Consider the following 16335-nt stretch of genomic DNA (forward strand, 5'->3'; position numbering starts at 1 on the left):
CAACACCCCAAGATACTTGAACTCCTTGACTTGGAGGGCAATCTACCCTTTTCTTAATGAGGACCATGGTCTCAGATTTGATCAGGAATACGTTAGTTATTTTAAGAAAATGCTGATTACACCAGATAAAAGAACAAACAGTGATCATAAGGCCTGGATGTTGTGCTTCATGTGCTTGTGTTTTATCCTATGATGATTTACAATTTAAAATGTGCTTTGAGAGAGAGGAATTGAATTAATCAGGTTGTGGTTCTTACGTGGCCAGCTGCAGGATGTTCCGGTAACAGCTGTATAGCGAACTCTCTGCTGCTGTTCTGTACTTTGCTTTGTACTTTGGTCCCACTGTGTGGATGATGAACCTCGCTGCCAGGTTGAAGCCTTTTGTATGCTTTGCCTCTCCTGTGCGGCATCCTGCGCAGGAAACACATAAGAAGGAAGGTGTACACACACACAAACAAAGCTTACAGAGTTTAAATTTTTACAACAGTACAATAAAATATTGTTGGGCACCTTTAAGTTTAAGTAGCTCGTCTTTCAGTTCGGGCCCTGCCAGCTGATGGATCCGCTCAGATACTGGGTTCTTGTCGTTGAGTAGTTCATTGCTGGTGTTGGTGATGGCGGTACAGTTCAGCAATGCTACATCACCAGTGCTGTAGGTAAGAAGATGGAAAAGTGTTTTTTTTTTTTTTGTTTTGTTTTTTTTGGAGGGGGGGTATCAAAGCCAGTCAGTCAACGTAAAAGTCACGGCTTTGCCTGTAAAGCACCAACTTGTTTGCACATGTAATTTTTTCAGATTTTGTCTGTCCTCCATTAACGACAACCAAAACAAGGACAAAGTCCATCCATCCATTTTCTACAGCTGCTTATTCTCACTAGGGTGACCGGCTTGCTGCTGCCTATCCCAGGTAGGTGTCTGCGGGCAGCAGGCAGGGGGACACCCTGAACTGGGTGCCATCCAAATGCGGGGCACACAGGAACAAAAAAAACATTCACTCCCAATCACACCGAAGGATAATTTACAGTGTCCAATACATCTACCATGCATGTTTTTGGAATGTGGAGGGAGCCAAAGTACCAGGTGAGAACCCATGCAGGCACATGAGAAGATGCAAACTGCACACATGAAGGTCGGAGCAAACTAGAATTCAACTCAGGACTCTGAACTGCACCACGGACGCGCAGTAGTCCGTGTCTACCATGTGCAGTGGTCACTTTTTCTACCATGCCACCCACGAGGACAAAGTCGACCCCCAACATGTTTTGTGTTCTGCAGTAGCTGTTATTGAGGCTGATGCTTAAGAGCACATTTTGGTGGTCACAAGTCAACTCCTGGTGTGTTTCCTAAGGGGCATGGCGGTCATGTTAGTGTGTCAGGAATGCGAGCATTCCGCATAAACCAAAACCCTGAGTCAGCCACCTAGCCCAGCAGCATGACGAATCATGTGATCTTCCACAAAGAGGAATTATGACATGGACTCACTCCTTGCACCAAAATGTTCGACACCGATTACAGAGAAATCTTGATTTGACTGACTGATTGTTCATTTAAACAAAACATCTCACAATATAGACTTAAAAAAATGTTTGACTTATTTTGTGGACTAAGAACACCTACTACAAGACAAAATTATTGTAACAGGGAAAAAAAAAGTTTCTCTTGATAATGGACAACCTACTGCTTTAAAAAAATACAAAGCAATACTTTTTATTTCTTATACAGACTGTGCATAGCAAAATAACTGTTTTCAGTGGAGCAATTTCAAAATTTAAATTTTAACTTTGTATAATTAACATCAGGCATTTAAGAAAAAAGCTTTAACAGCCTTGAGCAATTTCACTTGAGCAGCTAGCATTTTCTATATATCAACTGGACCTACTATGCAATAAGATTCGTTTGACCATGGTGATGTTTGCACTGCACAGAGTGACATAAATGTTCATTGTTTTGTGGGATGTTGCTTAGTTCTTCCTCTTATTAAAGCCAATGATCACATCATTTGAGGCACAGAAGTAAATGTAATTTGTAAACACTCTATTCATCTTTCAGTGGAGTGGAGTGATACGGCATATCAGGAAGTAGATTGGTTCCTCTAGATGTTTAAACCTTACTGATTGAAGAAGAAAAAAAACAAGAAGCTATTTATCAGATATGTTGTGTGACCCCCCCCCCCCCCCCCACCCCCCACCCACACACACACACACACGCACGCACACACACACGCACACACTTCACGAAGACTCACAAGAGGATGATTTTGCAGTTTATGTCTGGCCTGAAGGGGAAGGGCGAAGGGAAGTACTGCTGGCTGAGCAAGCTGTCACTCAGATCCTGCGGAATGCGCTCGACATCCTCTTTGAGTTGCTGCCACGTGGGGAGGGTTTGGATGTCCACAAACTGAGAGCGAGCACCCAGGGGATCCATCCCCTCTGGCATCCCAGAATCAAGCCTTCAGAAAAAGATCAGCAACACAGAAGCTCGGGACTTCCAATTATAATTCTGTTCAAAAGCATTAAAGATGATTGAACAATTACAGCATGACAATTTAAAATCTTTTCCAGGACACACGGTTAATCATCACACTTCGTCCTTGTAGGCATTTTGTTTCCATAGAATACATCCCTTTACAGGTCCAAATCAGCTAATGAGTTGCATTTAGACATTATTAAGTGCTGCACTGCAATAAAGTGTTTCGTCCCATCAAGCTCTTGACAAATCTGAAAGTACTTAGGTTAATTTCACTTGCGGCAAATGTCTGGACTATTCAGGGACGTGGGTTTACACCACTGCATTCGATACTGTATCGGTTGTTAAAGAGAATTCGAGGAAAAACTTGAGATTTTCCTCTTCGAACCAAACGATTCTTAATGTGTCTTAGACACGATTTGCTCGCACACTCCTATGCCATTGGGCAATTTAAAGTTTCCATTTACGTACCTCAGCAGCTGTGGTGGTCGGAGGCAGTCGGGGTGTCAACGCCCAAAAAAAAAAATCGACGTAACAATTTCAATTATTTATAAATATCCAAAGCGCATTCGAAAATAAAGACAAATGCCCCAATTTACGATTTTTTTCACAGATAGCTGTCATGCTAGGAGTCACGTTAATGTAGTTTAAAAGTAGACAAAATCACTCAATCTACATCCGGCTGGTTATTTCAAATTAAAACACCTTTCTTATTGTCTCAAGTATCGTTGAAGGTGTTCACATTGTTTTGCTTGCCTTACAATATTGTTTGCTGGAACTTTATGGGTCCACCTGTAGATATCATTTAAATTGTTGAGGTTAACGATCATATTGCGCCCACGTAAACCAAAGTCATTAGATCGCGTGACGTACCAGTATGCTTTTATTTTGTATCATCGTTGATTTTTTTTTTTGTTTACGGTTCTCCAGATCACTAAAACAACACAGGCACATCTTTCCGTGTGTCACTTGAATTGGGTAATGCCACTTCTACTGTAGTTTGTGGAAGTTACGTTCATCGGATCCGAAAGCCACTTCTTTGAATGGAGTCTTTAAAAAATAGTAACTCTGCACGTATGCCATGGTCAGATTCTTTTGAAACCACCAACTGTCTCAAACGCTGTACAATAATACTGTAGACGGGTCTTTACAGAATTGACCTCCCAACCTATCAAATCTTAAAACACTAAAAACATTCACTATTAGTAAATTTACCCTGAGAACAAATTTAACAAATAAATAAACAAGGAAAAAGAATGTTTGAGAATCGTTTTAAAAATGTGAAACAAGGCATATGCACCCCCTAAAACACAATTTTCTCATCTCCCACCCCACAGGACCAAATCAAATCTCAAATAAAACAGTAATATGAAATTACTTTTTTTTGTATTGTTTCATGGTGCCTCTTGTAACCATGGGGACATTTATTTTAATGAACAAAATATTTCAAATAAGTAATATTCAAGGAACATGTCCCACAACTTGTACACAGCTCTGTTAACATTTCCTTTTCAGTATGGTAGTAGAGAAAACAATAAGATATGCTTCGCTTGACATAATCAGCACCCCCCCCCGCACCCCCCCAAAAATGGGCAGAGATAATGTCTTCTATTTTTCATATTTTTTTTATAAAATAGTTAGCTTTGATTGAATGTCTCACTCAACACCATGCCACACTGTAATCACGCTCTGCATGATAATAATAAGACAATTGGCATATTAATATTTTTCTTTACTTTTGGTAGTAGAATGGTTTGCACAACTGCTTGTGGTTTTGTTCCTGGCATGTTCTCCTGTTTATTGAGTTGGGTTTCTCTGACTACTCGGGTTTTCTCCCACATTACAAAAACATGCATGGTATTCAAATCTAGCAGACAAATTAAATGGTCCTCAGTCGTGTTTGTGAGTATGATTGGTTGTTCTTCTTTGTGTGCCCTGTGATTGGCTGGCAACCTCTTCAGTGTGTACAGTACCCTCGTTTATCGCGGTAGATAGGTTCTGGAACTCGCCTTGATAGCTGAAAATCCGCGAAGTACTGCCCCCACTTTTCATATTTAAAAAAAAATTAATATATTAAAAAAAAATTAAACGTGAAAAGTCATCATGCTATACATATTATTTTTTAAGACAAATATTACTACAGTATACATATTTACTTAAATCCTAAATGATTAAACCTTGTACACTTTACAGTAAGTGAACAGCTCCCCCTTTCCTTTGAAGGCAGATGCAGTGGCCTGGACGTTGAATAAAGTCAAATCTGGACATGATCAAAGATGATTACAATGGAGAGTTTACACTTGAAAAACCATTTTATTATAAAAGAAATCTTGGTAAGAGATTTCCAACGGTCTGACGGATGTCTACTTATGTATCTCTCACTGCCTCGACAATGTGTGTGTGTGTGTGTGTGTGTGTGTGTGTGCGTGTGTGTGCGTGTGTGTGCGCGTGTGCGAGTGTGTGTACGTATGCCTTTTGCTGTGTGTGGGTGCGCTTCGTAACTGACATGAACGTCCCTGTGGGACGGGAGTTGGGGCGGGAGTAGAATAAAATTCCACAGGGACATACTGTGTAACTTGTGAAACACACCCAAGTACACGTTGTCGTCAACATGCAAGAAGCAGAAACAGAGGAGCGTTCACCAGACCGTTGGAAACTTCTTACCTAGATTTCTTTTATAATAAATGGTAGGCTATATAGTGTAAACTCGCCATTGTAATCATCTTTGATCATGTACAGATTAGACTTAAAATCAATGTGCGAGTGGCTACTAATATGACCACAGAACATAAGCAAAAGAACAAAAAACAAATATAAAATTAATAAATAAATAAATAGAAATAAAAAAAACAGCAAAGTATTGTGCGTCCTAGCCGATCCAACTTAATTTATGAGGCACTTTAAAACAACACACAGTTTTTCAACCAAACTACATAATCATTTCTATACTATTGACGTACCACAGCATATTCAACTTTTTCAAAGAAATGAGAAATAGTACTTAAGATATGTACAAATGACACGATGATGTGAAGATTTAACACATACTTTTGACAATTTCGATATTCTTCAAGATTCAAGTGTTTTATTGCCATATGCATAGTAGTACTACAAAATGAAATGCTTATTTTGTTCACTTCCCCGAGCAGACTAAATTACATAATCAAGCAAATAATGAGGTAGGCAGTAAAACAAAAACAAACAAACAAAAAAAAACAGTAATAGAGCAATAAGGTCAGTAATAATGAACCACTAATCAATGAATAGACTTACATTATGATCAATTTATGGAGTAGATGGAGTGGAAGAAAGTGTATGCATATGAGGATGATAGTGCAAAATATCATGTCGTGCAAAATATTATGTATTTAGCAGCTCTATTGTACTGTGCAGGATTTGTAAGGCACATGCGGTAAAGTGAATGGTGATGAGGCATAATAGTGTGTGAAGGATTTGGTTAGAATCCGGATGGCCTTTGGGTAGAAGCCAGCTAGTTTGCCAGCCTGGCAGTCCTGGCCCTCAGGCTCCTGTAGCGTTTGCCTGATGGCAGCAGTTCAAACAGTTTGTGTTGTAGGTGAGTATTGTCCCTGATGAGGATGTGTGTCCTCCGCAGACCCCTGGTGTGATAAATGTCTTGCAGTGAGGGGAAGGCTGTTCCACAGATGCGCTATGAGGTCTTGATCCCACGTTGGAGGGCCTTCCTGTCTTGTGCTGTAAAGTTGCCGAACCAGACTGTGATAGAGGTGGATGTACTTTGGATTGTACATCTGTAGAAGTTGTTGAGAATCTTTGCTGGCATGCTGAATTTCTTCAGTCCCCTCAGAAAGTACAGTCACTATTGGGACTTCTTGATAATCTATCGAGTGTTGTGGGACTAGTTGAAATCTTTGTAAGTGTAAGTGAAATGTAAGTGCAGAGGAATTTGAAGGCTTCCCCCCTCTCCACCTCTGTTCCATTTATGAATAGTGGTGTTTTGTGTGACTCCATCTGCAGCCTCGGGTTTATGATCAGTTCTTTCGTCTTGTCTCTGTTGAGGTGGAGATAGTTGCTGCGATATCAGGCCACAAGGTCTGTCACCTCTTTCCTATATGCTGTCTGGACCCCACTAGTGATCAGCCCGTTGACTGTCGTGTCATCCATGTACTTAATTATGCTGGTGTTGTTTTGCGAGGTGATACAGTCATAGGTGAAGAGTGTGGAAATCAAGGGGCTCAGCACACATCCCAGAGGTGTGTCTGTGCTTACAGTTCTGATGCTGACTGTATGGTTGTGGTCTCTGACTAATTGAGGTCTGCCTGGGAGAAAGTTCAGCACCCAGTTGCAGAGGCGGGCTGCCAGACCAAGTGTAAGGAGTTTATCTGAGGAATGTACTACAGGGACAGAGAAAAAAAAAACTATCAGCATCCAACCACCCATCAAAACATGTTTTAATGGTCTTTCACACATACTTTGAATATGCAAATCAAAATCTAGTGGATAGGCTGTATCAAAAAGCCATCAATCTCTACATTAAGCTTTTTTTTTTTAAGCAATGCTCGATGATCCTGTGGGTGCCTGTGTGTACAGTACTAATCCTATTTTTAAGTCTGTGCAGCATCTCCTTGCTGTTGCCGAGCTTTCATTCAAAGCCTGCAATTCTTAAGTTTATTTTTGTTCTTTTTGTTGAAATATATTAATAACTTTGCCGGGTCATTGGAGTTCTTTTTTTGAACTACAGTATATTAATAACTTTAATAACTCATGGGTATTTTTCGTTTGATGTCCGTGTGTGTGTGTCTGTGTGTGGACATGTTTGTGCATGCGTGTGCGTGCATGCATACTCGTGTGTGTGAGTGTGATCCATTTTAAATTAATTATCCATCCAATTTGTGCTGTTATTTTGCTTTTGATCATTTGCACACATTGCATTTTTGTGGCGTGGCGGATGATTTTCCATTGATATACTTGACATCATTGTTTCACAGCTGAGCTATAGCTAATGTTTTGCAGCAAACGTAAAGTTAAAAAAAAAAGACCTTTTCAGTTGTGTCAGCCCAACCTGACCTCTGATGTCACAATCATTCAATGTTGTTGTCCATCAGTGTGATGGGCCATCATTTTTTCCTGTCTCTTGAAGAGTATTTTCTCTGATCATCACTGTTTGCTTTTTGAACTGATGCATGAAAGGACACTCAGGCAGGGTGGACCATTTTTCACAAACAACATTAATAACAACCTTATGTATTTTTTAATCAGAAATAAAACATTAACTTGCATTTCCAATTTTACACATTTGTTCTAAAGAAATTAATAAAGACTTCCAACACCCCCCCCCCCCCCCCCCCCACACACACACACACACACACACACACACACACATACATCATATTAGCAACTCAGATACTTGGATATTTGGGTTTGACCTTATTTGGGTAATCATACGCATTTATATTGGCTTTAAAAACTTGAATATTACCTTCATTTGGATAAAAAAAATTGACTGTTTGTAAACAGTCGCTTTATTTAACATGTTTTTTTTTTCTCGCAGGGGTAGGCATCTACAGTGACTAACTGCACTTTTATTCAAGTGGACTGGTGAGTAACCCATCTGTCTTCACTCTAATAAGTGTCATTTGTCAGCTGATTGACAAAGATTATGAAAAATCTCCAAAATATAACATGTAAATGAGATTATATAAAAAGCCAAGTTTACTTGCGTAAACTTGATTACAGTGAAGTGTTTATCTAGAAGAATCAACGTTGGCCGTATCTACAGTCAATGTTTTTAATTCTTTTCATTAGATGTAACAAAAACGCTTCTGAAGTAAAAGTCAGTAATTGAAGTGTTGCACGTTCTTTTTCAAGATGGTGGTGTAATGCATTACACTACTACGTTACAGCAAAAAGTAATGCATTACAGTAATTACATTACTTTTGTAATGCACTACTCCCAATACTGACCATGACAGACGGATACAGCTTCCGCATCACAGCAGAATCTGCACCAATCTGCCTGTCAATCTTCCGTGACAGCAGGGGTGTCCAAACTTTTTGCAAAGGGGGCCAGATTTGGTGTGTTAAAAATGTAGGGGTCCAACCTTGGCGGGCGTTCTTTACATATAACAGCAATTAATTTAAATACATTTCAGCGAACCGTTCTGTGTTTCACATTTGCTTTTTTATTTTAATTTCACCTATCTTAAGCATGTGTTTTGGTTAATTTGAAACGTGCATATCAAAATTTGGAATTGACATTAAATATTGAAATTGAATGTTCACTTCACTTTTTTTAACACCAACTTTTTTATAACAGTTGAAAAGAAGTAATTGTACTCTTGGGTAGTTTAATATTTATAAACATTTTAAACACAATAACAGAGAAATGAACAAGTAATAGTCATATCAACAAGTGCAGGGCTCATTTAAAATATGACATTAGTAACTATAAATGTTGACTGTATTTTTAAATGGTTATTATTCTGAAGTGAAAAGTTAAAAAAAAAAAAAAAAAAAAAAACGTTTTCAGACTGATCGTAAATGAAAAATGACTTGTCCGCATGAGTGTGATAGGTGGAACTGAGATCTGGAGTGCAGGACAAAGGCCAGGTGTGGCTCTATGGCAGTAGTATGGATGCACAAGATGTCTTGTAAGTGAGAGCCTGATAGCCATGTCCTCACACGGCTCTTTTTTAAGTTCATTATCGAGAATGTCTTCTCACACAAATACGTGGACCCGAACAAGCATAGCATTTTCTTAACAAATGCTCGAATCTCTCGGAACTTGTCCTTATCCAGATGTCGGTAAAAGTTGTAGAATATTGCTGCTGTGAGATTAAACTAGCTTCAAGATGTTTCAGTTTCTCACTGCGTTCATTACCTGTGATCTTGCCATATACGTCAGCATGTTTTGTTTGGTAATGTCGCTTCACATTGAACTCAAAACAGCCACTGTCTCTTTACAAATGAAGCAGACACAGTTGTTCCGTATTTCAGTGAAGAAATAGTCCAATTTCCACTCATCCTTGTACCGTTGGCCCTCGCAGTCAAGTTCCTCCTTTTGTTGATTGTCACCATTTTAGAAAGTTAGGGGCTCATACAGTCAATTACTCAAATACTAATTTGCTGTTCCTAATTGAGCCTATAAATGGCAGCAATTAGCACACACACGTAACAGCGCTGCTGCCCAATGTATTCATTCTCCATGCGGGCCAGACGTTTTTGATTTTATGACTGAGGCTGGATAGAAATTGACCACAGGCCGCATTTTGCCCCCGGGCCGGACTTTGGATATGGCTGCGTTACAGCCGACCCTCACTCACGAACAAGACCTCAAACAGTGTTGGGCGAGTTCTTCAAATGTAGTGCATTATTTATTACTTATTACTGCCATTTCAAAGTAATGAGTTACATTACAATATTACTGTATTTGAAATGCAATGCATTACACCACTATTATTAATGCATTATTATTACTTTTATATTACTCTTACTACAAAACTGAAAATATGGATTTGCCATTCTAAACGTAGCTCATTACACATCCAGTGGAAGGTTAGCTTAAGCCTAAAAACAGTACAAATCATTTGATCTGTATTGTATTGTAAACCGTTGAAGACATGACAAGATACAGAATCATTTTAATGTATTTCAATCCCTTTATTACTTAGCTTCACAGCATAGTTATATATTGTTTATACTTTAGAAAAAACTTAGTGCATTCCACAATTTCAATGTTAATATTCAAATTAAAGTTCATTCGGCTAGGTTAGGGACAGAAAATAGATTATTTCGGTGGGGCTAACGTTAGCATCTAGGCTAAATTGTCGTTATTGTGTTTAATGTACCGTTTAACGTGAGTTTTTGTATGCTTCATCTTGATACACATTGACCACAACTATTTAGAGGCTATTATTATTATTATAATAGCACTTGGACAATGAAAAGTAGCGTTAGATTACTTTGTCATTCATGCTAGTTAGGACAGGGATCTTGCTTACAAGGTTTCCAAATGCTGGTGAATCCACTGTGGAGAGCACCAACATATCTTCTACGTACCACATACTCCGCCACGAATCTCCTCACCTCTTGAGGTGAAAGTGGCATCCGAGAGCGAGAGAACTTTGTTTCATTCCCACTCGCAATACTTCTTTTGTCCTTCGATCTCACTGTGTTTTTGGAGAATTTGGGAAGAAAAACCCGCCATCTTCAGGCTAAAAATTCATTGTAATGCATTGCATTACTCTGATTTGTTACAAGTACAATATTACTGTTTTTGTGTGTGTAATATATTACACTTGCGTGTTACACAAAAGGTAATGCATGACAGAAATTACATTACTTTTGTAATGCATTACTTCCAACATTGACCCCAAGATAGTGGACCTCCTCCACTTGAGACAGAACCTCGTCCCCTACCTGAAAAGGGAATTCTACCCTTTACTGACTGAGGACCATTGTCTCAGTTTTGGAGGTGGTGATCTTCATCTCAGCCGCTCCAATGAAATTTGGAGGTCATGGCCTGAAGAAGCCAACAGTACCCCATCATCTGCAAATGGCGGAGATGCAAGTGCACATATGACAGAGTTAAGATTAACACTAATGTGTTCAGCTGCTAACATTAGCCCCACAAAAACTATCTATTTTTGAAACCTTTTTTTTTTTTTTTTGTTATACAAATTTATGTATCTTAAATTCCAAAGCGTCATCGTTGTAAACACGCCTTAAGTCTCCTTGTCTCATTGAACAGCTCTTGGCCACCTCGGACCCCCCCCCCCCCCCCCCCCCCATCCTCCCTAGCCCCCCTCCGTGCGCTCTTAGAAATCACACAGCGAACACAGAGAGAGCGCAGAATTAAAGTGGACGATTTCAATGCACACCTTTCATTCGCTCCTGGCGTTTGGCTCCATGCCTGTAATTTTGCTACACAAACACTTGTCACATTAATTCCATTTGATGGCAAATTGGCTTTTTAGAAAAGAAAGCGTCCACACGGCTGAAACATGAATCAAAGTGCAGGAGCAGCGCAGCACAGTCGAAGATATTCCAGTGATGACAAGGTAAGCTATTCTGTTTAATGTGCATTTCGTTAATTAATAAATGTATCTAAAACCAAATGACATCCAGGTGTTCAAAGGGAATTTGCAAGTAACTTTGTACATTACACTTTTGACATCCAGGTGGTCGAAGGGAATATGCAAGTAACCATGTACATTACACTTTTCTCATCAGGTTTTGCGTGCGTGCATGCGTGTGTGTGTGCGTATGTGTGTGTGTATTTACATGTTTTTTTTTTTTTCTGCATTCGTCCTTTTTCTTGTTTGCAAGCAGTTTTTGATATTTTAAACTGGATTTTTCAAACTTTTAAACTGGACTTCAACCAACGTCCATGAGCATTTCTAGCCCATTTTTAGCAATGCTCAGGCACCCCTAATTTGAATCCTAAAGTTTGAAATTTTTTTGTTAACCCTGTCTCTTTTTAAATCATTGGAGAACTGTGTTAAAACATTGGTAAAAGATAATATTTTAAAAAAATGTTGACTTGACTGGAGGCTCTTGGCAAAACAAAAACACAAAATTAAAGTCAAAGACAGCAAAGTAACAAATTGAAACTGAGAATAACTTGATACAACAGGTCTTGGGTAAAATAGGACAGTCGTGATGTGATGGGTGAAATGAACAGACTTGGAAGTCGAAGTCAATGAAAACAAAGCGTAGTTTGGTGACGTACAAACCTTCCTGGCACACTGTACCAGGTGACTCATTTAGGAAGTTATTTGCTGGTTAGACCACATGACATTTGAACTGTTGCACATGCAGTTTAAATTGAAAAAAAGTAGTACATCATAGTGAACTCTTCATTGCACCATAGTGCAAATGAATCCTAATCAAGGGCATGCTCCGTACAAATCAAAAGTAAAAAAAGTAAAAAAAAAAAAAAAAACTAATTGTTTTTCTTAATGAAAATACTGTACTTTAAAGTACAACACTCATGTATGTGTAGGACACCCGAGACACACTGGATTAAGAAATAACGTCCTTCCACACAAAATTATTGTGAAACCAAACAGATCACAATCTTTTTAAAGCCATAATAGCAACAATAAAAAAAAAAAAAAAACAGTTGTCTGATAGTCTTGATGGTTTTCTGGGCTTCATCTCACCATCAATACAGGACATCGACAACAAACAAGGCGGGTAACTGCATTGTGTGACAAGAGATGAATGAAAGCAGGGAACTAAATACAAACCAAACTGATGAGATAACAGTGAACACCTGGACAATACACAAGTGGTGCAGGGAGCTGATTGGTTGACGAACAGGTTGACGAGCACAGGTGGACACATTAAAACAAAACAAGAAACATAATATTAATAATAATAGTCAAGTTTGTACATGCAACACACATGTATAACCCCATGATTGCCAGGACAAAGGAAAGGAATCCCAGAATGAGTCACTCGGAGCAACGTGCAAACAACCTATAATGATTCCAATGCACCGTACGGCTAGACAATATTCTGGATATCGAGAAAGTTTACCTTCTTTTTGCACTGGATTGTATACCAGCTATAGAATGACATTCATGGTATTCTATTGTATTCCATTCTATTCTAAGAGCCAAGTCTAAAGTTGTCTAATAAATTTCAAGAAAGACACTGATTTTCAGCTTTGATGAGGGGCTGCATTTTTTTATGCTTTTGTTTGACTCTTTGGCTGTTCGTTGTACCTGAAATGTTGTTTATGAGCAGAGCAGAAAAAACAGATTTGTTATGTTCCAATGGTACACACAAGGTGTTAAATAACTCATTGAATCTTGAGGGGAAGACAGAACTTTCCTTTTGTGGATGGTCCCTACACCATTCATTCAGTTAAAATATTCATAGAATAAATGAAACACATAGAAAACAATTAACAATTGATATAAAAACCCAAGAGATATAGACTATCATTTATTTAGTGGAATTTAAACATTAAGCTGCCATGCCCACCGGCTCAAGCAAACTCTGAAATATGTATGTGTTTTGTTGATATTTAACACTTTTTTACAACTTAATATTTCATACAAATGCAATACAATAAATTGTAATTTCAATACACAATTTCTAGACAAATAAAGCTGAATAACATGGCTGAAGGGCATGCCGCCGTGGTGAAGATTGTCCTGGCTGAAGCTCATTTGCGAAAATTTTGAGCATAATTTAGAATAATCCCTTTTGAAGATGTATTTTAAAATTCTATCTTGCCTTTCCTGGTTAAAAGCAGAAGTGAGATTGTCACTGAGATGTGTCCATTGGTTATTTGAATGCTATCAGCTCTTGGGCATCTAAGAATGAGTTGCTCAACTATGTGCTAACGATTTATTCATTCAAATATGGAGTAGGAACCATCCACAAAAGGAAAAGTTCTGTCCATATTTGAAAATGTTATGTCCTCGTCTAGGGGCCTAGGACACCACACGAGAAAGGCCCCGTCTTACCCAACTCCCAAGCAGCCAGCAGACGAAACAGGTGTTGGCTGGCAAACAAAAAATTTATTTACATAAAAAGGGTTACTGACAATATGAGCAATTAACTCAGTGCGAACCATGCCAAAACAACAAACAACCAGTCCTATCTGGGAAATGACCAAACTAACCTAACAAACGAAACAAACAAAACAAACAAAAGGCAATAGGCTCACCTCCATAACTTCCATTAACAGGAGGAAAAAGGGGTATAACGAAAATGGCAGTCCACCCCTGCTGCTCAGATTACACAAACAATAACCTAACAAACAACTGTGTGGCTGGTTAGGAGCGAAGGAGGACAAGGAATTGTCTGCAGCTGTACGCCATCTCGGCTCAATATATGGCAGGTGCGCACCCGACAGCAGCCAATCACGGGCCCTCCTGAATCTGACCGTCCAATCCTTGCGTCGCTGTGGCACACACCTATTTGCATAGAAGATGCAAGGAAAAACACAGGGGAAAAAAAGCAAAGCAGGCAGGCACCTGAGAGCGAAACCCATGAGCACCCTTGTAACCTGAACACACACATAACAAAAAAGCAAAATAATAAAAAAGTCTCTTAATACCTAATTCTAAACAATGCTTTTGACTTTAGACCTATACTATGAGTGTGTTGAGCAAGACTGTGTACAATATGGGTTTCATTTCATGAGCTGCTGCATACTAATGCTTAGCACTCAGCTAGTTATTTCTAGTCTGTTCAGACTTTCATGCTCCCAAGTTTGTTGCAGTTTAAACATTTTTCAGAAATTTGGAAATTCAATTTGGGTGATTTGACAAGCTGTTTCCAATGGTGGCAGGAGACACAGGTGGTGACAATTACAATGACAATTTAAAATGACGGACCAAAGATATTGTTCCGTCGATCTTTGTCTGTTGTTTTTAAAATGTTTTTGTCATTCAGCAATCCATCCGCAAAACGTCAGTCCACCAGTACCACCCACCTCTTTGTATGTCGGTCGGTTATGTTGGCCAAAATATTTACAGTACCAGCAAAGTTTGAAAAAACCTTCAAATACAAATCTTTGTATTTGCTGTATATACATATTAAACCAGACGAAAAAACGTTAACTCACTAATTTCACTTCAATTGAAGTATTCATTATTTAAGTTATCGAGAGCCACACAAGAAAGAAGAAAAAGAGCCAAATGTCGCTTTGGAGCCGTGGGTTGCAGACCACTGTTCTAAATCATGCTGTGCAGTTTCTTACCTGTTATAAAAATCCTGCTCTAAGCCAGTAGTGCCCTAACCCTAACCCTAATCCACTATCCAGCCTGGTTTTTATGTTACCTGCTCCAACACACTTGTCTCAAATGATCTTATGACAAAACTGTTTTGTCATCCCTGAAAAAATGATCTGATCAAAACACCGCTCTTTTCTTTCAGCTTTGAAGCATTTGTTAAAAGAACTGAAAAATAGTTACAGGCGTAAAGCGATGCCTGCATTGAAAAAGAGATGAAAAGAGATCTTAGCATCTTTCCACGGTGACATTTCTGCATTTATTTTTGGTCTGTCTTTTGAGAGTGCACATACACTGCTTTTGTTTTCCAAGTGTTTATTTTTCACCCATTTTTATTTGGATTTATGTATTTATTTTTTTAGCAATAAACCAAGGGTAAGTAGGAGGGGTGCACAAAAAACCTTTTATATTTGTAGTAGAAAACTACAACTGAACAATGTTAAACATGCCGTCTTGTGTACACTCACCTGCATACGTAAGAGTTTGACTAGTAAAGACACTTGCTTTTATTTTTGAGATAGATTAAAAACATTTGGGTTTGAGCAAAACATTTTAGCTTTTACTTTCTGATATATACAATACATCTGGACATGATACAAAACCTTACCTTTTTCTCTTATCTTGTATAAGAAAAAAAAGGTAAGAGTAATGGAAAATGACTGGCAGATGTGTTTTGTTGACCAGGTTTCTCTTATTGCCTCAATTACACTAAATGATGCTGACAATCAATTGAACCTCTGGATTTTGCCTATAAAGACTACAATTATCCTAGTCAGGGAAATTTGTGGCGTTTAGAACAGATGAACTATCCATTTGAATCAACGCATAAATATTGGCCCTACCAAATAGAGCTGTTTGGACAAACGACTAGTCACACTCATATTCTCACTTGAAAATAATTTTTCAGGAGCCCAATGTCCGTCCGTCCGTCCATTCATCCATCCATCCATCCATTCACCCACCCACCCCACTTTTATGTCGTAAACAGTAATGTGAAACTTATTTCAAGCCTTGTATTTTCTAATTATCACAGATTTCCCATTTGTCATGAAAGAATTAGCTTTGGTCCAGATCACAGGTGTGTGTAAACTTAGGGGAATTTGAATTGATGGCACAAAATATAATGCTAAATCACAAGCAGAT

At 38.6% G+C, this 16335-nt stretch overlaps 2 protein-coding genes across 3 annotated transcripts in view; one reads left to right on the top strand and one right to left on the bottom strand.

Moving 5' to 3' along the window:
- LOC148423210 (ganglioside-induced differentiation-associated protein 2-like) overlaps nt 1–3105 on the bottom strand; it is a 29426-nt gene extending 26321 nt beyond the window's left edge. The window contains exons 1-4 of one of the 2 annotated variants that reach the window (XM_088415548.1): nt 2936–3105; nt 2244–2447; nt 511–650; nt 258–411 (exon numbers count right to left, since the gene is read on the bottom strand). In XM_088415548.1, coding sequence (XP_088271674.1) covers nt 258–411; nt 511–650; nt 2244–2434 — 485 coding nt within the window. In that variant the 5' untranslated portion in view covers nt 2435–2447; nt 2936–3105. Of the gene's footprint in view, nt 1–257; nt 412–510; nt 651–2243; nt 2498–2935 lie in introns of both variants that reach the window. The other variant, XM_088415549.1, reaches the window with a different exon arrangement.
- An 8218-nt stretch (nt 3106–11323) lies between these two features.
- LOC148423212 (inactive dipeptidyl peptidase 10-like) overlaps nt 11324–16335 on the top strand; it is a 69578-nt gene continuing 64566 nt past the window's right edge. Inside the window, exon 1 of the mRNA XM_088414357.1 lies at nt 11324–11499. Within this exon, the coding sequence (XP_088270483.1) occupies nt 11443–11499 (57 nt within the window). The 5' untranslated portion in view covers nt 11324–11442. The remainder of the gene's footprint in view (nt 11500–16335) is intronic.

Source organism: Hippichthys cyanospilos, chromosome 5, assembly GCF_059441005.1.
Source record: "Hippichthys cyanospilos isolate Australia breed blue-spotted pipefish chromosome 5, RoL_Hcya_1.0, whole genome shotgun sequence".
Classification (NCBI taxonomy): Eukaryota; Metazoa; Chordata; class Actinopteri; order Syngnathiformes; family Syngnathidae; genus Hippichthys; species Hippichthys cyanospilos.